We start from the raw sequence: 27079 nt of genomic DNA, 5'->3' as shown, positions 1-27079 counted from the left end.
CTATAATTTTACTGAAGCAAATGTGGCTATTTTGGTTCATTGAACTTGTTGACGGTCTCTATGTTGCTCCCATGTTGAATAGCAGGGAATGAAAAATAAAGCAATTTAGGATTTTTACCCCCACAAGGGAAAGGTGCTTCAGATATTTGCCTTCAGGGAAATTTTAAGAAAAATGGAATCAGTTGATTTTTTTTTTTTTTTTTTTTTTTTTTTTGAGACGGAGTCTCGCTGTGTCGCCTGGGCTGGAGTGCAGTGGCCGGATCTCAGCTCACTGCAAGCTCCGCTGCCTTCCGGGTTCACGCCATTCTCTCGCCTCAGCCTCCCAAGTAGCTGGGACTACAGGCGCCCGCCACCTCGCCCGGCTAGTTTTTTGTATTTTTTAGTAGAGAGGGAGTTTCACCATGTTAGCCAGGATGGTCTCGATCTCCTGACCTTGTGATCCGCCCATCTCGGCCTCCCAAAGTGCTGGGATTACAGGCTTGAGCCACCGCGCCCGGCCGGAATCAGTTGATTTTAATGAATAATGAGCTTTTTATTTTTAGGATGTATGAATGGTAATTGAGTTAATGAAAAAGTTGTTCACATTGAATGCTTGCTATGATGAAAAGAATATAGATATATTACTTACAAAACTGATAAAAGAAGTTGCAAAGGCTATAAGTGACTTAGGGAAAAACTTTTACTTTTCCCCTGAAATTGAAACTGTTTTTCTTAAACATCTTTTAAGCAAATCAATATCTGGATACACAACTACTATCCTGAAGGTATTTTTGAGCCTCAGGAAAAATGGCATTTCTTTTTCTTCTCATCAACATTTAAGAAAAATAAATCAATGTTTATTTTTATCTCCACATATTTTAGTGTTCAAAAGAAACTTTCACATCATTTGTTAAAATTTCATAGCCTTTAAGTGACTGAGTTCAGGTTTTTAGAATAGAAGAAATATATTAAAACCAATTTAGCCTAAAAGTATCAGTGAGCCTTAAATCAAAGTCACAGATTATTTTTTCAGATTTGTAAAAAGTTTTCCTTGACAGCTAAGCTTGCTTCATTGTTGAGGGGAAGAAAAAATAATTAATTTTTAAATAAAAACTCAGCATTAGAACATTAATGGCCAAATTTCTAATCTACAAATTAACACCTTACTTATTTTGTGAAGTTATATCCAAAAACAACCAAAGAGCTGGTGTCTCCCTCTCTAATGACCAAGTAGCTTCTTGTCCATATTATATAAACGTAGGATTTACGTTTGGGATGATACAATACACATGCTGTTTAAAGACCAAACAACATTTTCTTTGAGATAACTCTAGAGTAACATCAGTCCAAGTCATTTATCAAGTTATTTTTAAGTATAGGCAGAAGAGGACGTAATAGTAACATTTAAAAGAATATGATGCCTGAAGTCAGTTTTGTTTCTAAATGTTCCATGGGGTAGTCACCATGGCAGAGGCAACATTTTTGGAGGCAACTTGAGGAGTATGTATTTCACTGTTTATTCTTAAGAGAGTCAAGGCCAAACTGGCTGGCCGAGCAACATTTTCAGAAAACTAACATCTTGATGCTATTTTACATTTTGAAAACTTGGATACTGTAATTCATTACCCAAAAATAAATGAACAGGCCAGAAAAAGCATTCCTTGGTATCTTTCTCTCTGATTACTGAATTATCATTTACTCTGCTTGAGACATGTCCAAGAACCATGAGATTGCTCAGTCTCAACTTCTTAAGTTCATACTGCAATTTACAACAAGAAGCAAGAATAAACAGCACGAGACAGCAGACACACAATCCCCGTTGGAGTTAATTTATGGGAATCAGTGGGCGTTCCTCTCGCTTCTTCCAGATGTTAGTCTTGCTATCTCTTTTGGCTAGTGGTGGTCTGCCCCTTCTTTTAGTGGGGGATGTATTAGCTTCAAAATCTTCAACAGTGCTTTTCCTTCCTGGGGACTCTTCCCCAGGGTGCTCCATAATCACTCCACTCCCTCCATCTAGGATGTGCCTTAAAGTTGGGTCCTCAGGGGAACAGACGGTGGTTCCACTCTCACTGCTACTTAGGTCTAAATCTTCTAAGTAAAGGATCTTGGGCTGATGCATGCTTTTGATGAATGTTTTCTCCCTCTCGAGCTTTCTACTTGAGTGAAGCTCATTCAAGTCCACCCCAGAGTCCAGACTGGTGTCATTGCTCTGGGTTCTCTTGCCCTTTTTCAGGTCTATAAAGGAGTGCCTCACTTGCGCAACTGGCTTTCCATCAAGAGACACAAACCAGGCTCTGGGATGTGGGGAGGGCTTTCCTTTGGACAGCTCCAGGAGGGTCTGTTCTGAAATTCCTTGAAGTTCTGATGAAAATGGAGTCATTACAACAGCCTCATTTAGTGTTCCAGGAACAGAGACGGATTCCAGTAAACTGCTTGAATATCGGCTCCAATCTGAAGCCTGGGATGGTAAGCTCTGTTGACCTTCAAGTATGATATCCTCTTCCCTGGCATCTGGGGGCTGTGCATGAGAATGAATTGGCATTTTGGGCAAGGTCTGCGTAAAGTTCTCTCGATTTACTGGTTCCATCAGTTGGCCATAGACTAACTGTCCCTTTCTTGGCAAAGTAGCTGACTTAGCAGTATGTAACTGTTCCGGTGTGGAGAAGAGGTCAGATGTTTGAAGAATGGCAATGGGCTGGCTGTAAATATGCATAAGCTGTTCAGGAATATGGGAACGCCCATATGCCTCCTCATTACCTGTGAGATACCTCTTTTCATCTTGAGCATCACCTAGAGATGAAGATAGAGTGTTGTTAATATGTTTAGGTTGTTTGGACCTTACACTGGGCTCCAAAGACTGTGTTGGGTTTCTTGAGTAATTATTTTGATTGACTGATAGAAATGCAACATCTTCATTGTAGATTTTAAAATCGTCCCGAGTTTTTACCATGGAAACTCTTTCTTCTGTTTCTGCCTTTGATGGTTCCTTTTTCTGAGGACTATATGAGGAGTTTTTGGCATTGAATAACTGTGACTTGTCCTCAGCTTTTAATGCAACTTTAACTGTACTGATATGATTTATGTGTGTTGTTGAAGTTGTCTGGTCTCTCTTGAGGACCTCAAGTTTAGTGATATTTCTTTCTCTTTTCTGTGGAGTACCACACTTATCCCTAGAGTAGAAGAGAAGGCAAAAAATATTTAAAAGTTATGACACAAATGGTTCATTTTTTAAAAATCACTCCACAATCTACACATCATATATGTGCAATGCTACTGTGAGATATGCAGATTAAAAATAAGAAAAGCTATATTGTAAGATTACATTTATTTCTACAAATAAACTTTTCAATGTACAGAATACACTGAAATGATACCATACCTTGATAATTTCTGTGTTTATAGCCAGAAACACATTCTGTGTTAATATTTTCTTACCTGCAATAACAAAGTAGTACAGCAAAAAATCCAATGACAATGACTATTGTTCCTCCTAATATGGCTGTAAGAAATACTGTATGGTAGGCAGTTATGTCCTTGGAATCTTCATTTATACCTGAACCTACATGGTTCAATATAAACAAAGAGAAAATGTTATTTTAGATCAAATTCTCAACTATGTCACATGCTGGGTGAGGCACATTGAATAAGTGTACACACTTTTATTTGTTTGATCCCCTCCTATGACAGATTTCCCTATGGGTGAAGTAAACCTTCCCTATCCGTTGGCTTCATTGACTGACTCACTTTAACCAATGAAATGTGAGCATATTAAATAAGTTTGCATGGTATGGCTCTGCCCTCTTGCTCAAGCCTTCTAATATGTGAATAGCATATCCCAGAGAGTTTTCATTCCTTCATCCTGGCATCTAGAATGAGAGTATCTGTTGAACTGAATGAAGCCAAGTTCAACAGTGTAGCAGACAACCTGAAACACTCATGAAATGTAAGTAGCAAATAAGTGTTTGATATTGTTAGCCACCGAGACAGCAGGGTTGTTTGTTACCGCAGCAATGGCTATGACAGAAGATGCTGAGATGCTGCTATAGAAAGCTTAAAACATATGACATTGGCTTCCAGGCCAGGCAGTGAGAAAACTGTTTCAAAAGGCAGTAAAACTGGTGATCCAAGTAACAAAAAAAGTTGGTAAAATAAACTGGGAGAAAATATTTTTAACTAATTTGAGCTTTGTACAAAGAGATTTTAAGATAGTAAATACAGCTGATAATCAACATTCTATTTTATTTAATCTTTAAAAATTTTAAAGACAAATTCAAAAAAAGGATTTACCAAAGCAAGCAGGGGTATAAAGAAATAGAATCCAAAAATTCTAAGACTTGAAGGATTAAGAGTTGCATCTCCTTCTACCTGTGCTCTAGAGTAAATGGAGCACAACTGACCCACTATCCTCCTGCTATGAGAACATACATATAGGAATGGCATCGTGATAAGCTTTACTGCAGTAAAAGCTGACTAGGATGATTTCAACATAAAAATGAATGCTAGTGGTAAAAACATACATATAAGACCAATGGAACAGAACAGAGAACCTATAAATAAATCCATACATCTATAGTGAACTCATTTTCAACAAAGGTGCCAAGAACACATATTGGGGGAAAAGACAGTCTCTTCAATACACAGTGCTGGGAAAACTGGATATCCTTATGCAGAAGAATGAAACTAGACTCTTATCTCTTACCATATACAAAAATCAAATCAAAATAGATTAAAGACTTAAATCTAAGACTTCAAATTACAAAATCACCAAAAGAAAACACTGAGGAAACTCTCCAATAAATCTGGGCAAAGATTTATTGAGTAATATCCTGCAAGTACAGGCGACCAAAGCAAAAATGGGATAACATCAAAAGCTTCTGTAGAGCAAAACAAACAATCAACAAAGAGAAGAGAGAACCCACAGAATGGGAGAAAATAATAACCAGAATATATAAGGAACTCAATTCAACAGGAAAAATTCTAATAATCCCATTAAAAACTGACCAAAAGACTTGAATAGAACACTTCCCAAAAAAAGACAAACAAATGGCAAACAGGTAAATGAAAAGAAGCTCGACATATTTGATCAGAGAACTGCAAATCAAAACTACTATAAGATCATCTTATCCCACCCAGTTCACATGACTTTTATCCAAAGACAGGCAATAATGAATGCTGGTGAGGATGTAGAGAAAAGGGAACCCTCCGACACTGTTGGTGAGAATGTAAATTAATATAGTCACTATGGAGAACAATTAGGATGTTTCTCAAAAAAAAAATAGAGCTACCATATGACCCATCAACCCCACTGCTAGATATACACCCAAAAGAAAAGAACTCAATATATCAAAGAGATATCAGCACTCCCATATTCATTGCAGCACTGTTCACAGTAGCCAAGATTTGAAAGTGACCTAAGTGTCTTTCAACAGATGAATGGATAAAGGAAATGTGGCATATATACACAATGGAGTACTATTCAGCCATAGAAAAGGATGTGATCCTGTCATCTGCAACAACATGAAAGGGAGTTCAGGACATTGTGTTAAGTGAAATAAGCCAGGCACAGAAAAATAGACTTTGCATGTTCTCATTCATCTGTGGGAGCTAAACACTAAAACAACTGGAAATTGAGGGTAGAATGATGGTTTACCAGAGGCTAGGAAGGGTGGTGTGGGGTTGGGGGAGAGTAGGGATGCTTAGTTAATTAGAATGAGTAAGATCTAGTATTTTGATAGTACAACAGAGTGAATACAGACAATAATTGTACATTTAAAAATAAAGAGTATAATTAAAACATTTATAACAAAGAAATAAATGCTTGAGGTGATAAATACCCCATTTATGTTGATGTGATTATTATGCATGATTATTATGCATTGTATGCCTGTATTAAAATAGCTCATGTACCTGAGAAATATAAACACTTATGTACCCACAAATATAAAACATTTAAAAACGTGATAAAGATGAATGCTATTGGGCAGCTAATCTTGAGGTAATCTGCTTCAATATCACAAAGACTTCAATATCACAAAGCTCAAAAAGGTATATAATAAGTCTACTTATCAGTACCAATTATATTCTAATATGTATTCAGGGAGATAGGGTAAGAAGAGTGAGTGGTGGGGCAACTAGTTTCTGGTCATCTTTACCACGAGAAAACTCCAGAATGAGGCTCCCACCTGTACTGAGGACACTGAAGAATTTGAGGGACCACCACCTCTTTAATTTTATCTTTCAAATTTTCCACTAAAGATTTGGAGACACAGTACTGCAGTTATGCATGTAGACTTTAGAGCCAAAGTGTCTGAATTGGAACTCTCACCTCACCATTTATTTTTATGCAGTCTTGGGAAAGTTTCATTTCTTTTCTATCTACTTCCCCTATCTGCAGAGCAGTAACAGTTATTTAATCCTCAGCAGTTCACATGGGTTAGATATGAGTAAATACTTGTGAAACACTTAGACCAGTGCTTGGCTCACAATAAGCGCTCAGTTTATGCTATACCACACTATTGTTGAATGAAGCTTTAAGGTTATATTAAAACGGGCACTCTAATATTGGCCATAATTTCACAGATGGTGACTGATCTATCTTATTTAATAGACAAACAAGCACAACACTGTATGATATGAAATTTTGTCAAACATGAAATGACAGTAACTTTCTGCTATCTGTAGATTGGTATGGAGGGTTGGTTTGATTATAACTGGGCATAAATGAGTTTGTTTCCAGAATGGAATAATGCTAACAACTCCACAGGAATCCAACAAAACTCACATTTGGAAACAGGATGTTGACATATGGAGTTTGCCCCAAATCCTATACGCATGGCAGTAGCAAGAGAATGCATCTGTCTGTATGTGTGTGCATGCGTGCCTAAAAGGAGTTAGGTAGAAAAGCGTTTTTTTCATTCAAGTATATTTAACATGCACATTTAAAACACTTGCTTATTAAACTCTGTACTCAACCACTTACTCTCCTACAGCAATCTGAAAAATTAATCTCTTGCACTTAAGCCCTGCAAACACTAGCTCATCATAGGCACAATTTTGATTTTATAGTATTATATCTTAAAATGTTTAGGGACATTAGGAATTGTGTCATAATCAACATATATATATTTGGTCTCTGTCCCTAGTTTCTGGCACAGAGCTTCTAAAACACTTGGAATTTCCTGAGCAACAGGGGTTCTAGGAGTGTCTTTTGTTCTATTATGTGGTCTTTGACCCTGTTTCCTAACATAGAGCTCCTAAATCCCTTGGAATTTTCTGGGTGTTGGGAGTATCTTTTGTTCTAAGTTGACTCTGGACAGGCTCATGCTTGGGGGCTGGTGACCAACAAGCCATGCTTAGAAGCTTGTAGCTTTCAGCACCACCCCTCATACTCCGGGAGGGAGAATGGCTGGAGATTAAGTTAATAATTGATCATGCCTGCACGAGGAAGCCTCCATCAACATCAACAGTGTAGGGTGTGTAAAGCCTCTAGGTTGATAAACACATCCACGGACCAGAAGGGTGATACACCCCAACTCTACGGGGGAAAAAGCTCCTGTACACATGACCACTGCCCTATGTACCTTTTCATCTGCTCTTCATCCGTATCCTTTATCATTTCCTTTATTACAAGCTGTTAAGTGTAAGTAAGTGTTCCCCTGATTTCTGTGAGCTATCATAGCAAATAATCAAACCTGAGGAGAGAATTGTGCAAACCCCCCATTTGAAGCCAAATCTGAGAACCTGCTGCTTGCAATGGGCACCTGAAATGGGGGCAGTCCTATGGGATTAAACCCTTAACCTGAGGGGTCTGATGCTAACTAATGTCAGGATTGAATTGAATTACAGGATATAATCAACGTCCACTGAAAATCGGAGAATTGGTTGGTGTGTGGAAAGACCATGTGAAGACACTTGAGAAAATGGCCATCTAGAAGCCAGGAAGAGACCTCACCAACCCTGACAGCACCTTGACCTTGGACAGTAGCCTCCAGACTGTGAGAACATAAATTTCTGTTAATAGCCAGTTACTACTCTGCAGTTATTTTGTTATGGCAGCCTGAGCAGACTAACACAATATCCAACTCTCCCAATGTAGAAACTAGAAAACTAATGCTCAGTTGGGTAAGTACGTATTTCAAGCTCACTCAGTTAATTACAGACAAAGTAAGGGCTATCATCAAGTTATCCATATTTCTAATGTAGTATTCCTTTGACTGATATGCTTGCAGAATAAATTCTTCAAGAGCATCACTAGAAGATCTCTAATTCAAACTAAACAAGAAGCCCCTACTTTTATTTTCGTACTCATCCAAACAACATCTTTTCCAACAAATAATCTGGAACAGAACTTCCACGTGGTTTTAGAAAATAATTTTGGCTTTTGTAATTCATAAAGCTATCTTATGTAATTCAGTTATTTTAGATATATTTTTAGTGTAAGTACATTTCTCTATAAAACTTAAATGCTCCATAGGTTATTTTTATTGAAAATGAAATGAGTTGTATGAAATTAGTTTTTCATCAATATTTCATTATAGTTGCAAATATAGAAGGGGTAAGGCCAGACAGCTGGCAAGATTGTATGATATTTTGCATCATGAAAAGCAAAAGTAACCACCCTCTGGTTTCTGAATAAATAATCTTGTAAGCACTAAGTTCAAATAGAAATAAAAAGAACATTTCTCTTGATTATATATGGCTACTTAGTCCCAGCTTCTCAAGAGGTTGAAGTGGGAGGATCCAGAGTTTGAGCCCAGCCTGGGCAGACAACACAGCAAGACCCAATCAAAAAAGAAAATTCAAACTTGCCAACACAGAATGAAAATAAAAATCAAACTTGATTTTAAAAACTAGAGAAAACCGATAGCCTTCAAATAACAGACAGTCATAATAATGTTAGATGACAAAATGCTGCAGATAAACATATGTAAAATGTCATCCATGTTCTGGATCAGGGTAAGTACTAGGACTATCCCTAATCAGTATGAAATACCCAGGTAGCAACTACCCCTCAGCTGTGAGCCAAAACACTTGATAAACCAAAAGAATTATCTCTAATGCATGTATATCATAATCTTCAATCATGTATTCAACTTTCACTCTAAAATCTTCACTAAAATAACACTAAACGTTTTGCTTTGTTTTTAATCTGTAAAAACACAAACCTACAAGAATAAAGGAAAATAAGCTATCATAATTGACTCATGAAAGCTGGTGGCAGGGAAAGCCAAGAAGCAATTTGATTTATGCCAACACATACCCAAAAGGCCCAGGAAGTGGTAGCAGGCTGACAGTGCAACCAGTCTAGACTACTGCAGGTTAGAGAATTTTTCTTTTTTTCAAAATTTAATGGCTAAAATATGCAATGTTTGAATATTTTGAGGAATGTACACAACTTGAGATCAATGTAGGTTTTCCTGAGTTACAAATTACCTAGATAATTTGACAACATGTTAAATATAAGGAAATGAAATTCTCATTTTTCCTAGAATATGAACAGATATTCCCTAGGGGACAATTCATAGTTTTGCTCCCCAGCCTCCATCTTCCTTCTGTTCAAAATGTCAGACCAGTTTTCATCTAGTACAGGGGTGTCCAATCTTTTGGCTGCCTTGGGCCACACATAAAATACATTAATGATAGCTCATGAGCTCAAAAAAAAAAAATCACAAAAAAAAAAACTCAATGTTTTTAGGAAGTTTACAAATTTGTATTGGGTCTCATTCAAAGCTGTCCTAGGTTGCATACAGCCTGTGGGCTGGGGGTTGGACAAGCTTGATTTAATACATCCTCAGTCTTTTCTTGAATGATGGTGTCCGCAGACTTCCAAGAGCCCTTCCTCTCCTCCTCAATCCCCACCAAGTAACATGTGTGCTCGTGACCCAAAAGTGGTCCAATGGGATGATCATTCTTCAGCCCTAGAATGATCAGGAACAGTATAAGGAAAATACTGGAAAGGGCTGGAAAGGGTTGGAGCCAGCCACCACACAGCAGCAACCTGGCAAAGGTTGTTAAGCAGGCTGCTAACTAGGCCATCTGGCACAGCAAGGAGTCCTACCTTTCAGCATGTGGTTCTTCAGCCTTCCCTGGGATCCTGTGAACTCCCTACTTCCTTCTAATATAGCATATTTTTAAATTACTCAAAATATTTTTCTGTTGCTTGCAACCAAAAGCTCTGATTTGGACAGAATTTATTCATAAAAAAAAGTAGACCAAGAAAATACTTGATTTGAACAAACTTCACTCTTCACAGATTCATCAGATATAACTATAAGAGACCTTAGAGTTCATGGAGCTTAATCTTATACACATAAAAAAAAAAAATGCTGAGATCAAGTTCCTATCCCATTGTCATACAGCTTGTAAGTGGCAGTGCTTAGAATAAAACTGAGGTCTGCTGCTATCAATTCCAGCAAGACTATTTGGAGTATATGTTTAAATTACTTTCATTTTTTTACAATACCTCTAGTTCCTGGAAGTGGAGCTGCTATCCAGTAGCCCAAATGTGGTGCATCATATGTCCAGATTAAATGATTGTTATGTTCCTTGACCATTCCCCGACCATGATTTACCCAAGCACCTAAAAAGGAAGGTATGAAAAAAATACCAGTGAGTTACAGTTATATATCTTAAGAACTGATGGTCATGCATAGAATATGTTATGGGACTTTTTCAAAGATTATGAAAACTGTGGCAATATATTATCATAGGCTAATATATATCACATCATATTATAATATAGTATATACTGTAATAGAATAATTTGGATGATTTGTCATAACCAAAAAACACTGCAAATAAACTAAGGATGACCAGGTGCAGTGGCTCAAGCCAGTAATCCCAGAACTTTGGGAGGCCAAGGCACGTGGATCACAAGGTCAGGTGTTCAAGACCAGTCTGGCCAACATGGTGAAACCCCGTCTCTGTTAAAAACACAAAAATTATCAATTACGATACCTATTATTGTAATAGGTACTGAAATAAACTCACCTTAGAATCAGACCTTCAAATAACTGGATCACAAAGCCTTAATCATGAAATTCATGAAAAACTCATCTATTAATTTTGTGAGTTTTAAAATTAAAAAGTACTAAATTTTTCACATTTCTTGATATTAATACACGTTTTTGGCATACCAATTAAGAATTGTCATTCCAAAAAAATGTCATTTTATATTAAAACAAAATAGTTATTTTAAAAAAACACATAAATTAGCCAGGCGTGGTGGTGCATGCCTGTAATCCCACATACTCAGGAGGCTGAGGCAGGAGAATCGTTTGAGCCTGGGAGGTGGAGGCTGCAGTGAGCTGAGAGTGTGCCGCTGCACTCCAGCCTGGGTGACAGAGCAAGACTCTGTCTCGTAAAAAGAAAATAATAAAATAAACTAAGGACATAGACATACTTAGAAAAATCACGACTCTCCAGATTCTATTTAAACTGTGCATATTAAGATAGCTCTTATCACCTGTTCTGATATTCTGATTAAATATATTGTTTTTTGGCCTTAATTTTTTACTAAATATTGTTTTGGTCTAGTACTGTTGGTATTCTTCTTATAGAACTAGATCTTCTAAACTTTCAATAAATGTTACCTCATCCAGTAAAATTTGCTGTCAAAAGAAAAAAGAATTCAGTAAAACCTATACCTCTTATGAAGTTTTATTTATAAATAGCATAACAAAGCTATTTGAGTTGGTGTATATTTGTATTATGGTTTATTGATTTATTATAGGGAATTATCTACAACATGTAAAAAAGTATTTTAATAAGGTAGAGAAACTTGAAAATGATGAGAATAACTTAATCTATTGCTTTTAAACAGTCCACAAGTGTTACATCAGTGATAAATCAATTCAAAAAATGTTGTCACTGAAAGGTACGTTAGAGATAAATGCCTTGGTCAGAAAGAACAGTCAGCAACCAGGACTCAAACAGCAGATATTCTTTCTTTAAGTGCCTTAACACAGCTTCCTCATTCAACAAATCAGGAAACTGAGGCCCAAATAAGTTAAATGACTTATTCCAAATAGTACTGCTGGTAAACAGACTAGACTCCAAATCTTAAGAGTTTTTAATCTAATGATTTTCAGTAGCATACTATCATGGTTATATAGTTTCCATTCTTTCTTTAAAACATAGATACATTACTGTTTATATTCTATAGTGAAAACGTATGTGTTTTGGGGGTCTTATTACCCACATGAAAACCCATTTCAAGTCTCCTTTGAGGATCTATTGTGCCCTATTCTCCATCAACATGATCAGTTTAGGGTTCCACCCCAGCTTCAACATGTGACTTGAAGTCTAAATAAATCTGTGCATTCAATTTGCAGGTCACAAAGACAGGTTCTAAGATGGGCATGCAAACTCCACTCTACAACTACAGTGAGTCCGAGGGCTTCTGCTATATATAGCTCCTAAGAAAATCTCTGCACTGGCCTTCAACCTGGCAAAGTATAACATTAGAGCACCTACAGCCTTCTTGTCACTCTGAAGGGAAATCCTATCCTAGAAAGGTGCTAATACAGAGCAAACAGATGAGAGTGGAGGAGGAGAGGAACCAAGCCCAAGCCCTGTGAAACTAACTAGACTGTACATGACTCACCCAAGGAAGCCTTACCTCTAAGCTTTTCAGCTGTGGGCTGATCATTTTCCTTTTTCTTTTCTTTCTTTCTTTTTTTGGTAACTTACACTCCTACCTTATTTACATGAGAACCCATGAACAAAACAAAGGGAAGCTGAGGATGAAAATACACATATATTTCCAGCTGCTATTTAGGAGGCAAAACCCAGAGAACAAAGCTAGTATCTAAGGGGTTTCTTTGGAAAAACAATTACTCTTTCTATCTCTTAATAACATAATGTTATTTTTTTTTCATGAAACTAGCATACATTTCCCAATTGCCTTAAACCATGCTTTTAGATAGGTATTATGAGCTTATCAAAACAAAAGCAAACTTAAGAAGAGAGATACTTTAAAAAAATTATTTCTACCTCAGAATGGTGGTGCTACAAAAAGGTAATGGAATGAATAAATAATGCTATTTTTTGACATGTGTATTCCCATCATTTCCCCAATAGCTGTATTATATTAAAGTGAGGTCAATTTTGGTCACTAACAAATACATTTGTGATGTTGCTGAAAAACTAGAGTTGTATCAAGTTCTAAGATAAAACAGCCAGCTAGTCAATTGGCAAATATGCAAAATATTCAGAATATTTTAAGCTAGCTCACATACCTGTGTTCATATCAAATGTCCAAGCAGGTATGCGATCCCCTGCACTTACATCATTCAGACGTAGAAGAGGAAGAGAAATCTGAATAGAGCCATTGACTTTTAGTTCTTTTCCTCCAGAATATATTTTCACACATATTGCAGCAAGAGGGGTCAATTCAATGTTTTCAAAACCTATAAAAGAGGACAGTTTATTAAAATCATATATAAACAGAAGTGGTAGTTACCTAATTATTATGGGTCTAAAATAAGTAGTTCCTCTATTTCACCAAGCGTTATCTAATTTAATAGATATCAAATAGACACTGAATACACATTAAGGATTTTTAAAATGTAATTTTAAAACATTGTCTAAATACAGGCTATGCAATGTAACATAAATCAATATAAGCCTAAGTTATCTAAGTCATCTGATATAAGGGCACTAGAATCCAATTCAATATTTTTTATAAATCTAAAAAGCAACAACCAAAAAAACCCTATCTCATTACAGAACCATACTCAAATAAAGCCTCCATTATACACCATCAATGCAGATGTGGATTTGAAATATCTGGCCCTCTCTTTTTCAAGACCATCTGTTTCAAAGAGTGCTAGAACCCACAGATCCAGCTGCACTTCTTACATAAAAAGCATTCAGATTAAAAGTACAATTTTTAATGGATAGGTTTGGCAATTAAACATGAAACAAAATCACTGTAATATTACTTGATAAAAATTATGTCTTAATATACTTGATTATTCATACAATCGAAAGAATATAAACTTAGATTTTAAATCTAATACTAGACTTCAAAGCTTGAAAAGTAGGAGAAAGGGAGACAACAGAATTGGTTATATTGTTTTGCCTAAGGTTTTAAAGATTTAATTATACAATTTATAGTAAGGCTTCTTAAATATCAGGAACTATCTACAGATGTCTGTTACACTCTGGGCAGAGAGAGGGAGCAGAAAGTGCCTTTCTTTTGCTTTTGAAATTTAGCAATGCCAAACAAAGTTATAACATATACCAGAATATTTATGAAGAATAAAATTATAGATGTTAAAATTACAGTATTTTTACAAATAGATGGTGAAAGTATACTTTTTATCTATTTGCTTTTGGTCTACACTTTTGAATCTTTGGCTTCAAAACTTGAATTTTGTTCATTCATTTAACAAATATTTACAGAGTCCCTACCAGCACCATGCACTCATAAGGGCCCCAAAGACACAATAAATACATAATTTCTGATATTGTCTGCAATACTTTTTTCATAATTCCTATCAAATATCCTTTTTCCCCCCCATGTATTTACTCCTCATCAGTTTTTCCCCCCATCCTAATGTAAGTGCATGATAATCTAGAAAAGGAACATAATTAGGTGGTCAAGAAAGGCCTCCTGTCTGAGGAGGGCACATCTGAGCTGCAGCCAAATGGGAAGGACCTCCAAGAACTTTCTAGGCAGAATAAACAAGTCCAAAACCTCCAAATTAGAAGTGATCTTGGCAGGTGCAGGAAAGAAAGGTGGCCACAGGGCTAGAGGGCAGCAGGGGAGACAGGCAAGAGTGGAGGGCCTTGGCAGCCACAGAAAGAGTACTCGTTATCATGACTACTTATCATCGGGAATGGCTTCAACCTTCAGACAGGGCAAGTAGTGGCTTATTGAAAATTTTCAATTAAATATAAGAATTAACTGTAGTAAATTACCTGAAGGACTAATATTAAATGAGCAAAGCAGTGCCATATATATTTTATAGGCTGGTATTGCTAGTAAGTCATCCACTGCAAGCACAAATCAAATGTTATATAAATTGTTAAGTAACTACATCAAACTATTCAGTAAAACTGGTTGGCTGGCTTTCTGAAGTACCTGCTTCAACCCCACCCTTCAGCTCTGTGCAGTCAATGGCTTTATAAACTGTTGAAACCGACACACCAGCATTTGAGATAAAGCCAACTCAGAGGAGAAAAGAATGGTGCAAGGGAGAAAAGACTGATTAAAACAATGAGAAAGAGAACAAAACTTTTATGAAAGAACATTTTTATCCTCACAGAACTCTAGAACTGTGTAATCTTAATAGAGTGACCACTAGCCGCATGGGGCTATTTAAATTAAGTTCCTCAGTGCACTGGTCATGTTTCAAGAGCACAACAGCCACATGTTGGACAGAGAAGAGTTATTTCCATTTGGCAGCACTGCTCTAGAACTTTTTAAATGATAGCAGCATTCTCAGGATAATCCAAACTTTTAATGAATACTCTCAAAAACAGGTAATACAGTGTTGGGGGACAGAGTTCATTGTGACCCTTTTCCACTGGATCTAATGAGTCTTGGCCATGAACACCCTTCAGAGCCATGAGCTTCATTTGTGATAGTGTGTACAGATACCATTCTAGTAAATCTTTTTATTTACAGTATGCTCTAGGTTACATCTGGAAAATCTTGGCAGATGTCTTAGTTTGGCTTCTCAAGAAGCAGACCCTGAGATAATAATTTGAGTGCAAATAGTTTATTTTGTAGGTAAGCCCAGGAGGCACCTATCACTAAGAGAAGCATAATTCAGAAGGAAGGGAGCCAACACAGGATGTGTTAACAAGCAGGTTATCACTGTGGTAACTCCAGCTCAGTTCCACTGGGGACATACACTGGCTCAGAGTTGTCCTAGCCACACCAGCTCTTGTGTGTCATTGGTTGACAGCTTGCCCCATGTGACGGTCAAGTGTGCTTCCTGGAACCAAGGAATGCCCTCAGGCAGTCACAGATGTATGCAGTAGGAAAAGCAGGTTTGTAACACAAGAATGAGCGTCATCTGGCTGGGGCACAGATAGCATCAACTACAGCAAGCAAAACAAAACAAAACAAAACTATCTAACCAAAATACTCATTTCCTGTTATCACTCATTGCTGGCTGTTCCTCAAATGAAACAAAATATCTGGAAAAAAAGATGAAACTATCAGAATTATAGACTGTTTGAGGTTATTTTAAACAGTGGATTTTCAGTTAGGTTACAATGAGTGGTAAAAATGGTAGAACAGGCCTGTAATCCCAGCACGTTGGGAGGCTGAGGTGGGTGAATTGTTGAGCAGAGGAGTTAAAGACCAGCCGAGGCAACATGGCGAAACCCCGTCTTTACAAAAAATAAAAAAAATTGGCCGGGTGTGGTGGTGCACACCTGTAGTCCTAGCTACTTGGGAGGCTTAGGTAGGAAGATCACTTGAACCTGGGTGCTTAAGGCTGCAGTGAACCAAAATCATGCCACTGCACTCCAGCGTGGGAAGCAGAGCAAGACCCTATCTCAAAAGAAAAAAAAATGGCGGAACAAGTATGGATATACAGAGGGAAATGATGTTTTTAAGGGGTTTATTTATGAATGTATTTTCAAATGTAAAATTCCATTGTTCCCCTTTTATATTACGACAGCCTTATAGAAATATGAGTGCTGTTGACTCTGAAATACATGTATTTTCAGTATTTATATTTTACACAGAGAAGAGCAAATATTTACAATAGCTTACTCCAATCTATAAACTTTTTTATATCTCAATTATTGACACTTCTCATCAGTTGGATAAAAATGAATAGGTGGAATTATGAAAAAAATACGAACTGAATTTTAATTTTTAAATGTATTAAATTTTCAAAGCTATACAATAATCATAACTATTTTGTGTACCTTACCTGCTTTGGAGCAAAGAAAATTTAATAAATTTAAAAGAAATCAAAATTTCCATGCATTTGAAATAATGTATGCAGAGTTTTTCTTTCATTGAATAATATATATTTCATTGGATAAAGGGAATTTTTATTATATACATTTTAATAACTAGATTTATGTCTCAAGTGATGTGTATTATCCATAGCTTAAATATTGAATATTTAATAGCTAAATAGCTAAACATTTGATGAAAGATTTGTGTACTAAAGTTTCTTATAACTATATTATGCAAAAAGATAATACCTGGTTTATTGAGAGTAATTCCAGTTGTATGCAGAAAATTGTCCACTTTCAAAAACTGTTGTAGAACTGTAAGATAGCCGGTAACGTTGCTTATATGATGGTTGTCAGGAAGTTTAATTAAGGCTTTTGAAAACTGAACACTTGGCTGAGATTTGGCATCTGGAATAAAGGAAACCTTATTAACAAAGAGATAAAGGCATGTTGACCATAGCAGCATTGGTCAGGATGTTTTACTTTAAAAAAAGCAATTATTATTATTGCTAAATATAATTAGCATCTTCTCATGTAATTATTTTAAATGCAGAACTAAGAAATTTTCCTTTCTTTAGATGACACAAGGCACCTTTGTAACTGATTGATTCTGCTGCCCAGAAATTCCTCACCCTTTTCTTTCCACTCTGGGGAACCCCACACTGACCATTTTTAGACCATGTGTTTCATTTGGGGTCTCATTTCTGTAACAGTAGTGGAGTTGATGGTGCATGCCAGAATGGGTTGAAACCAATTAAAAGCATCTCATTCTCTTGGCCACAGTGATTTGTTCAATGATGGGCCCTGTCCCAAGCACAGTTAATGAGATGTAATGTGTGTTTTGCTTGGACTGGATTTTATGTGAGCAGGTATACATCCAGGAGTTGTAACAGCTATCTTGCAATAAAAAATGAAAGCTTGTTTAAAAATCGCGGCAGCATTCAAAGAGTGGAGAGTTGAGAAACTGAGAACCAGTTCTCAGTTATTTCTACTGAAGTCTTGATCGAGCCATGTCTAAAGTTTGTCCTATTCCTACACTTACCATCTATAAGAGAAATAAATAAATGCTTCTTTTGGGCTTAAGCTAGATTAAACAGGGTTTTCAGTAACTTGCAACAGAAAAGTGTCTCTGATGATATTCAGCCACATACTTAAGTGGGTAAGCTTCTCTAGCAGTTAACTAACCATGCATTAAAAGTCTTTCAAATGCCAGGTACTTAATTTATAAATATCTCAGTAACTGAATTTTTCCTAAGTATAAATATCTCAGTATCTTCTAACATTATTTATCAAGTGAGAATTCAGTGACAATATTGATATTTCTGTAATCAACAGATTTTGAATTTAATAATTCAAAGATCAACTCTTACACCTGGAAATTATCAGAAACATCAGCTTTTGCTTTGAACTTTAGTAAGGTCACCGATGAAGACAGAAGCAATCAATTAAATTATTAGAATAGAAAAAGACATCAGTTTTTAAAGAGTTGCATGACAATAAATGATAAATGAAACAATGTAAGACTTCTCAGTTTGTAGTTTTTGTGTGTCTGAAGCTAGAAAAAGTAATACCTGGAAAATAGTTAAGAAAAGTAACATAATTATATGCTTTTGTTTGGTTGTTGAGGATACAATCTAAAGCCTTCTGATCACTCACAGGTACTACCTACGACTTGCTCTTTTAAAATATGTGGCTTAATTATTTTGAAGACCACATTTCTTAACAACTGAATACATGCACACTAAGCAAAATGTCTAGCTGAGCTTCTGTCAGGTGGTGTACATTCCTAAATGTTCTAATTTCTCCTTTAGCCATAAATACATAAACACACAGGCTTAATTTCCACTGTACAAACCTAATGAAACATTTTATGGAAGTTTAGCAGTAAGGATATGTATTTTTTACAGAAAGATTTAACATCATTATGAAACATTCATTCTTTCCTGCCTGGCCTTATGAATGGGTCACCTTTTAGGAAAATGAGACAGTAAAAGGAAGGGATTTGAGAATTCAAGAGGACTCACAGTGTTCTCACAGAAACCTGCCAAGGCATGGCCAGTACTTTCCAGACAAATGAGTGCTTACCATTGCTTGGCACAGTGGCAAAGGATTGGTACGGGACATGGTCACACAGATCCATTTCATGCATTCCAGCAGAAACTATGATTTTTAATGGGGTTTGAAGATGCCAGTAAGGGGTAGAGATGCATCAAAACAAACACTGAAGAGGGACTGTGAAGAAGCTAATTTCATTAAGGCCCCAACAGCATTAAACATAGCTTCTCTGTATACTTGTGGTTATTTACTTTCCATTCTTTCACACAAGGCTCCACATCCACCATTCTGCCATACACAGCAAAAATCACTAACTCAAAATTCTGGCAAGGCCAGGCATGGCAGCTCCCAGCACTTTGGGAGGCTAAGATGGGCGGATCACTTGAGGTCAGGAGTTTGAGACCAGCCTGGCCAACATGGTGAAACCCCATCTCTATGAAAAATACAAAAATTAGCCAGGCGTGGTGGTACATGCCTGTGGTGTCAGCTACTTGGGAGGCTGAGGTGGAAGGATCACTTGAGTCCAGGAGGTGGAGGTTGCAGCGAGTTGAGATTGCACCATTGTACTCCAGCCTGGGTGACAGAGCCAGCTGTCTCAAAAACAAACAAACAAAAGCTGGCCAGGCACAGTGGCTCATGACTGTAATCCTAGCACTTTGGGAGGCTGAGTCGAGTGGTTTACCAGAGGTCAGGAGTTCAAGACCACCCTGACCAACATGGAGAAACCCCGTCTCTACTAAAAATACAAAATTAGCTGGGTGTGGTAGCACATGCCTGTAATACCAGCTACTTGGGAGGCTGAGGCAAGAGAATCACTTGAACCCGGGAGGCAGAGGTTATGGTGAGCCGAGATCACGTCATCGTACTCAAGCTTGGGCAACTCAAGCGAAACTCCGTCCCAAAGAAAAAAAAAATCTGGCAAATGTCTTAGTATTTCATAAGTAAGAGATTCTACAGCCTCACTCAGTAAATTGCTTCAAGGTTCAGCAAGCCCTAGTTTATTTTCTTCCCAAATAATAAATTTTCTGGTTTCATACTTTAGGAATAGATAAGACAGCATCTAAATATGAAAAGAACTTTCACAGAGAGTTCTTTTTACCATGACGCTCTTACTGGACTCTACCTTGAGGGCTTTCTTACTTTATCAGTCATTCCTATTACACTTTAGACCTAAACATAAATTTACCAATACAAAACAAACAGGTAAATTGTTGTCATTTATAGAGGTTTCCTAAAATATGCAATCAAAGAGTCACAGAATTCTGAGGTTTCTACGGGTTGCAGGGAGTTAGGATGAAATCATCATCTTCGTGGCTGGTAAAGCAGAATTGGAGGACACAGTTTGAATCAGTACCCAAAATATGATTTCTGCATTCTTCCCCTTGGGAAACACAAGTGAGGCAAATCACATCTCCAGAGCAGATACTTTACTACCAAGTCTTAGGCATCTCCCAGGAAAGCGACAAATTTAATGCGGGAGGCAGGAAAGAGGCAATCTGCAAATTAGCCCCAAAGGCCTGAGCAATATGTCCTGCCCTTTCCTCAATTTCTCCCACCATGGAAGCCCCAGTAAGAAATGTGATTTGGAAAGAAGAACAGAAGTTCTCTACAATGTGCCTATTTGAGGGGCTAAAATAGTAACGGAAAAAATGATTCCTGCTACACGAAAAAGCCACACCATTCATTTGACAGTAAAATAAGTATCAATTCAGATCAACTTATAGTCAGTACTAATCACACTGAACAATTTAGATTTTCTCAAGTTATAATTCACACTGATTCTTGGTGAAGAAGTACAGTTACACAACAATAACTTCAAGTGCTTACTTAGTTAGAAGTATGGTACTTACCAGCTAATTTTCCAGTAATTAAAATAGTGTCTTCAAATAGCCATATATTTGCTTGGCTTTGCGGGAACAGTGAAAGTGTAACTGATGAATATACTGTGAAATATAGCACAGTTAGAATATTGTACTTAACGTGAGGAGGAAAAAACTAGGACAAATATAGTTTCATAACAGCAAGTCTCAAAAAGTGTGTGTGTGGCAGGGAACAACTGCTTGATGGGAAGAGCAATTCAAAACAAAGGAAGAATGAATATAAAATATGATGGAGGAAAAAGGTCACAATAAAATAAGAAGAAAACATTGGTTAACACTATTTATTTTACTAATCTGTTCCATGTGATAGTAGTAGTCTATACAAAGGTGATGAATGATGTTCTGTAACCCCAGATATAAATGATCAAGTTAAATGCTTGAATAACCCCCCGATATATTTTCTCTAATTGTTACTTGTTATTAAGATTTTAAAAAATTTTTTTGGCTCCATGATTCAAGCTTCTCTAGATATAACTATATCCACTTTTCATTTTTACCTTCTCACATAAGAGCACAGTGCTCTTCTGTACACAGTGTGGTTTGCCAGAAGGATCCTGAGCTGGCAGAGAAGGAAACAATTTAACACAAAAAATGATTCAAAGGCAACCTTTAGTAGTAATGTAGGATGGAGGTAAACCTGCCTACAAGTGTAGGCAGCTGAACTACCTGTTGGGGATGAGTTAACTGCAGATTACCTGAAAGATATTATTTCAAGATTGGAGCAAGAAGCTGGGACAAAAGACCATTTTACAAGCAAGATCAAAACAAACATCAATCCTTCAAAAGAAAAATCAGTTTTGAGGAGTTCCCAAAGCACAAGTTCTCATTTGATATCTTTCCTCTATGCTGTGTATTTAAAATAGAAATAGGATGCTATCCTCAAATCTCTTAAGAGAAAACACAGTTGCATGGAAATACTTTTATTATTTTGAGATATTTCAAAGAATTTAAAGAAAATATGGAGAAAAGTAAAATACAAAAAATATACAATGATGTGTGGAGGTAAAATGAAATATACTTTTCTCCTTCCATAGGAAAAGAGAACTACCAAATAAAAACGTAATTTCAATTTCAGGATATATTAACATTTAGAATGAGTAATGGATTAAATTGGAGAGGTGGGAGGGTCACAGTTTGAACGTCAAGGTGATTTTAAGTAAGACATTATGCCATATTTGGATACTTTCTCAGTCACACGTCTATTAAAGATGAGGAGAATCTTTCTGAACCTCAAACACATTCAGATTTCTTTTCCCATGAAAATTGTTTCCTATTATAAACGGGATGTAATACCTACTGTGAAAAACCTGAGGAACACAGAAAATAAGATGAAAGTGATGATCATTGCAATACCACCACAGGAACAATCATTAATAATATTTTATTATAGCTCTTCGTTGGGTATTCCTGTGATTTTTTAAAATAGCGAATTATGATATTGTATACAGAACACTGTTACCCTGCCTTTTTCATTTAATAACGTATTTCTCCCAAAACGTACTTTTCATAACATTTTTAACACACATATTTCATTTATTAAGGTATCAAGATTTACTTATTTACTGCATTAATACCATAGATTTAGAATGTTTCCATTTCACTATTACAAAAATATTGCATCAACTTCCTGGTGCATGAACGTCTGTCCACTGTATTTAATATTTTAACATACGTTTATTTGTGCAGATTCATAAAGTGGAATACTGGGTCAAAGTTTATGAAGATTTTGAAGACTTTGACACAAACATTTCAAAAACTGTTACCGAGGTAATTTTGCCGGTTTGTACTTCTACCGAGAATGTTTGAGAATGCCGATCCTATCTTGTTTGACAATATTAAAGATAATCATTTAACAACTTTTTTAAGGTAAAAAAAAATCTAAGAAGTGTGTATTTCTTTGGTGTACTGATCTTAGATTATTAAAGCATGTTGTCATATTTACTAACCATTTGTATTTCCTGTTTTGAAAATTGATAGGCCATGATTTTGTCCATTTACCTTATTTAGTTAGGGTCTTGGCATTTTCATATTGATTTGTATGAATTCTTTACATATTAAGGACATTATGCCTTATTGTTTCAAATATTTTTCCAACCTCAGTTGCTTTTCATGTTTATGACATACAGGAGTTTATTAAAATAATATGTTCACATATAGCTTATGGCATCTTTTATTGCTTTTAAATTTAAACAGACCATCCTAACTGAAAGGTCAGATAGTTTATTTTCTATTTAATATAATTATTTTACACATTTGATCGATCTAAGCAATATATTTTCACATATGGATTCAATTGCTTTATTCCAAATAGTTAACCAAAATATATCTACCATTTAATGACTATCCAGCCTTTTCTCAATGATTTCTAATGGCATCTTATCATAGATAACATTTTTATAAATACTGTGTCCAATTTGTACCATAATACAACTTATAGCACAATATCACTCACTGTTAATTTTGTAGATATATAATATTTTAGTTGTCTGTAATGGCAAATCGCCCCTCGGAGATGTATTTTTACAAGATTCCCATGTATCTTTACACATTTATTCTTTAAAGATTATTTTTGCCAATTTTTAAAAATGAATTAAATCTATAATATGTTAGGGAGGTTTCAGATAGTTTACCTGTTGGGACATAAGACCCTGAACTAAAACAGGCCCAAGAGAACTTGTTTGCCCGTTCTACCATGTGAGGACACCGAAGATAATCATCTATAAACAAAAAAGCCCTCACTAGACACAGAATCTGCTGGCACCTTGATCTTAGACTTCCCAGACTCCAGAACTACAAGAAATAAATTCCTCTTCTTTACAAGCTACCCAGCTTAGAGTATTTCACTATAGCAGCCTGAAAAGACCAAGACAATGCTTTCTTTAAAGTGGCACGCCCTTCTAACCTCCTTAAACTGACTTAAGCTTTCTCATTTTCAGCTTACCAGAACAAGATATTCCCCAAACAGAGAAAAAAAATCATTTATATTTAGCAAAAACAAAACAAAACAAAAATAGTGTTTAAGTGCTTACTTGGCATTCTTCTGGTTTTCCAAGGCAGAGGGGTCAACACGTAGCCATCTTTGTAAGCAATAATAGTTAAACTAAGTCCTAATTTGTAGGGTACTTTTATCAGGACTGCTCCATTGCTTTTTGTTACTGTGGAATTTGTCTTCGTGTAGTTTACAAACACTTCTACAACTGCTTGGCTCAGGTACTGACGACTGATGATGTCATTCACCTGAACTTTCAGCATAAATACAGACACTGGAAAGAAAAAGGTAGAAATTGCAGTGTGTTGTATCCTATAATGCATATGTCATAGTCTTTAAATGTCATTCAACATATCTAAATAACAGTACAAAACTGTTGTTAAACTTAGGAACTACACATAAATACATATAATAATGAAGAATTCATTATTCTTCCTAAAATGAAATAAATTTTAATACAGTGAAGTGCTCCATAACAACATTTCAGTTAATGATGGACCACATATATAATCTTCCAGAAGATCATGATGGAGCTAAAAAAATTCCCATTGCCTAGTGATCATAGCCATCATAGTGTTGCAGTGCAATGCATTACTCACGTGTTAGTGGTGATGCTGGTGTAAACAAACCTGTGCTGCCAGTTGTATGAAAGTATAGCATATATAATTAGATACAGCATATAAAACTTGATAATCGATGACTACATTACAGGTTTATGAATTTACTATACTGTTTAATCATTATTTTACAATGCAGTCCTTCTACACACAAAAATAAAAGTTAATTTTAAAAAAGACTCAGGAGGTATTCCAAAAAAATAAAGGCATTGTTATCTTAGGAGATGACAGTTCCATGCATGCTGCTGCCCCTGAAGACCTTCCAGTGGGACAAGATGTGGAGGTGGAAAACAATAATATTGATGATCCCGCCCTGTGTAAGCCTGGGCTAATGTTTATATTTGTGTCTTAGTTTTTAACAAAAAAAAAGCTTAAAAAGTAAAAAGTAAAAAATTTTAAAAATAGAAAAAAATATTATCAAATAAGGGTAGAAAAAATTTGTACATCTGTACAATGTGTTTCTTTTAAGCTAAGTGTTATTACAAAAGAATCAAAAAGTTTGAATTTTTTTGTTTATGAAGTTATAGTAAGCTAAGGTTAACTTATTGAAGAAAAATATTTTTTTTCTAAATTTAATATAGCCTAAGCATACCACTGTGGAGTGTTTGCATAGTCTACAGTAGTATACGGTAATGTCCTAGGGCTTCACATTCACACTCACCCATAGCAACTTCCAGTCCTGCAAGCTCCATTCATGGTAAGTGCCCTTTACAAGTGTACTATTTTTTAAAAAAATCTTTTGTATGGTCTTTTTGTTGTGTCTTTTCTATGCTAAGTTTAGATGCACTGACACTTAACATTGTGTTAGAATTGCCTTTAGTATCCAGTACAGTAACATGCTGTACAGGCTTGTAGCTTAGGAGCAATAGGCTATACCATATAACCTAGGTGTGCAGTAGGCTACACCATCTAGGTTTGTATAAGTACATTATGATGTTCACAAAACAAAATCACCTAACAATACATTTCTCATAGTGTACTGTCATTGTTAAGTTACACATGGCTGTATTTGTTATTAAGGCACAATATTACTCCATCTTTTTCCTATCAATTAAAAAAGGAGAAGAAAGGACAGCAGTTAATAATGGGAAGATTGAGGTTCTCTCTTAAGGAAAATACATTTTTATTGTGTTTCACTAACTCTAATGCTATCAATAGCAACAAGAGACAGACAAATTCCTAGACAGTCAGAAATGGGTCCCCTTTCAGTGCCAACCTTCAAGCCAAAGAAAGCCTGGAACTGGAAAACTGAACTGTCAGTTCTGGACAGTGTCCACGACCAGAGTGAGAACTACTATCTTTGTCTTACCCTCTCTCTCTTGATTGGTTCCTTTTGGATGATGACTTTTCACCAACTGAATGCTGCTTTTTCCAAGATGACCCATGGACTAGCATGCACTTCCCCATTCTAAGCCCACAAAAACTCCAGACTCAGACTCACAGATGGCTACCCTGCTTTCAGGGTCACCTCTTCACTGACAGCTTTCCTTTTGTTGCTCAATACAATTCTTCTCTGCCCTACTTATTCTCCAGTGTCTGTGTACCTTATTCTTCTTGGGCATGGGACAAGAACCCAGAACTCACCAGACTGTTGGCAGCAGAAACAAACAAGCTGTAACCTTGACATTTGCCCAATGGGCTGTGGATGGTGGGAATAAAATAGCTGTAACATGCTCCTGCTCACCAAGCTATGGAAGTGGAGAGCTGAAACATTTCTGGAAGCTCAGACCTTGGGAACCCCCCAAGCCAGAGTTGTAACATCCTTTGGGGCCCCGTGATCACTGGCATCTCTGAATTTTTAGGTGCCACCATGTTCCCCTAGTCTAGATGCCAGCACCCAACACAGAAGCCACTTGTACCATGCCCAGTCCAGCCACAGGCTGAGTGTGGAGACAGTGCGGGATCTGAGCAGGTGTGAGCCAAGCACAGCCTGCTGGGCTGAGCAACATGCAGACAGAGTCAGCTGCAGAGATTTCTGGTTGTCAAAGCAGCACCATAGGAATCTTGTAACACTATCAAGTTATATAGATTTAACATATTCCAAATGTAGTCAAAGTTCTTAGAATAAAATGCCACTACTGCATGGCTAGCTCTTTTATTTTTTTCCGCTGTCTGGAAAGCAGAAGATGTTTTTCAGTGCCAAATATACAAAATATCAAAAATTCTTCTCTAAAATATCAAAAAGCATTATCCATTAGGTATATAAGAAAACAAGGCTGAGCATGATGGCTCATGCCTGTAATCCCCGCATTTTAGGAGGCTGAGGCAGGAGGATTGCTTGAGGCCACGAGTTCGAGACCAGCCTAGGCAACATAGTGAGACCCTATCTCTACAAAAAAATTGAAATTAGCTGGGTGTACTGGCATGTGCCAGCTACTTGGGAGGGTGAAATGGGAGGATCATTTAGCCAGGAGCTCAAGGCTGCAGTGAGCCATGATCACACCACTGCACTGCAGCCTGGGCAACACAGCATGACCCCATCTCCTAAAAAAAGAGAAAGAAAAGAAACCAGCATATCTTGAGGAAAATGAAAACTAAAGTCTGTTTTTACTTAAACCTCTGGTTTTACTCCTTAAGTACAGATCTTGATAACGTCTGCCCAAGAAAGTTTGTACCACCATGAAAGTGCC

At 36.6% G+C, this 27079-nt stretch overlaps 1 protein-coding gene across 1 annotated transcript in view; it reads right to left on the bottom strand.

Moving 5' to 3' along the window:
• Window positions 1-839: 839 nt before the first annotated feature.
• Window positions 840-27079, bottom strand: part of FAM171B (family with sequence similarity 171 member B) — a 78877-nt gene continuing 52637 nt past the window's right edge. Inside the window, exons 2-8 of the mRNA XM_023212394.1 lie at window positions 23873-24106; window positions 20814-20906; window positions 17158-17316; window positions 13218-13388; window positions 10442-10558; window positions 3415-3538; window positions 840-3149 (exon numbers count right to left, since the gene is read on the bottom strand). Of these exons, the coding sequence (XP_023068162.1) occupies window positions 1805-3149; window positions 3415-3538; window positions 10442-10558; window positions 13218-13388; window positions 17158-17316; window positions 20814-20906; window positions 23873-24106 (2243 nt within the window). The 3' untranslated portion in view covers window positions 840-1804. The remainder of the gene's footprint in view (window positions 3150-3414; window positions 3539-10441; window positions 10559-13217; window positions 13389-17157; window positions 17317-20813; window positions 20907-23872; window positions 24107-27079) is intronic.

The sequence above is a fragment of the Piliocolobus tephrosceles genome, chromosome 11 (genome assembly GCF_002776525.5).
Source record: "Piliocolobus tephrosceles isolate RC106 chromosome 11, ASM277652v3, whole genome shotgun sequence".
Classification (NCBI taxonomy): Eukaryota; Metazoa; Chordata; class Mammalia; order Primates; family Cercopithecidae; genus Piliocolobus; species Piliocolobus tephrosceles.
Note: the sequence above shows the minus strand (reverse complement) of the source record. Positions and strands in the feature narration are given on the sequence as shown.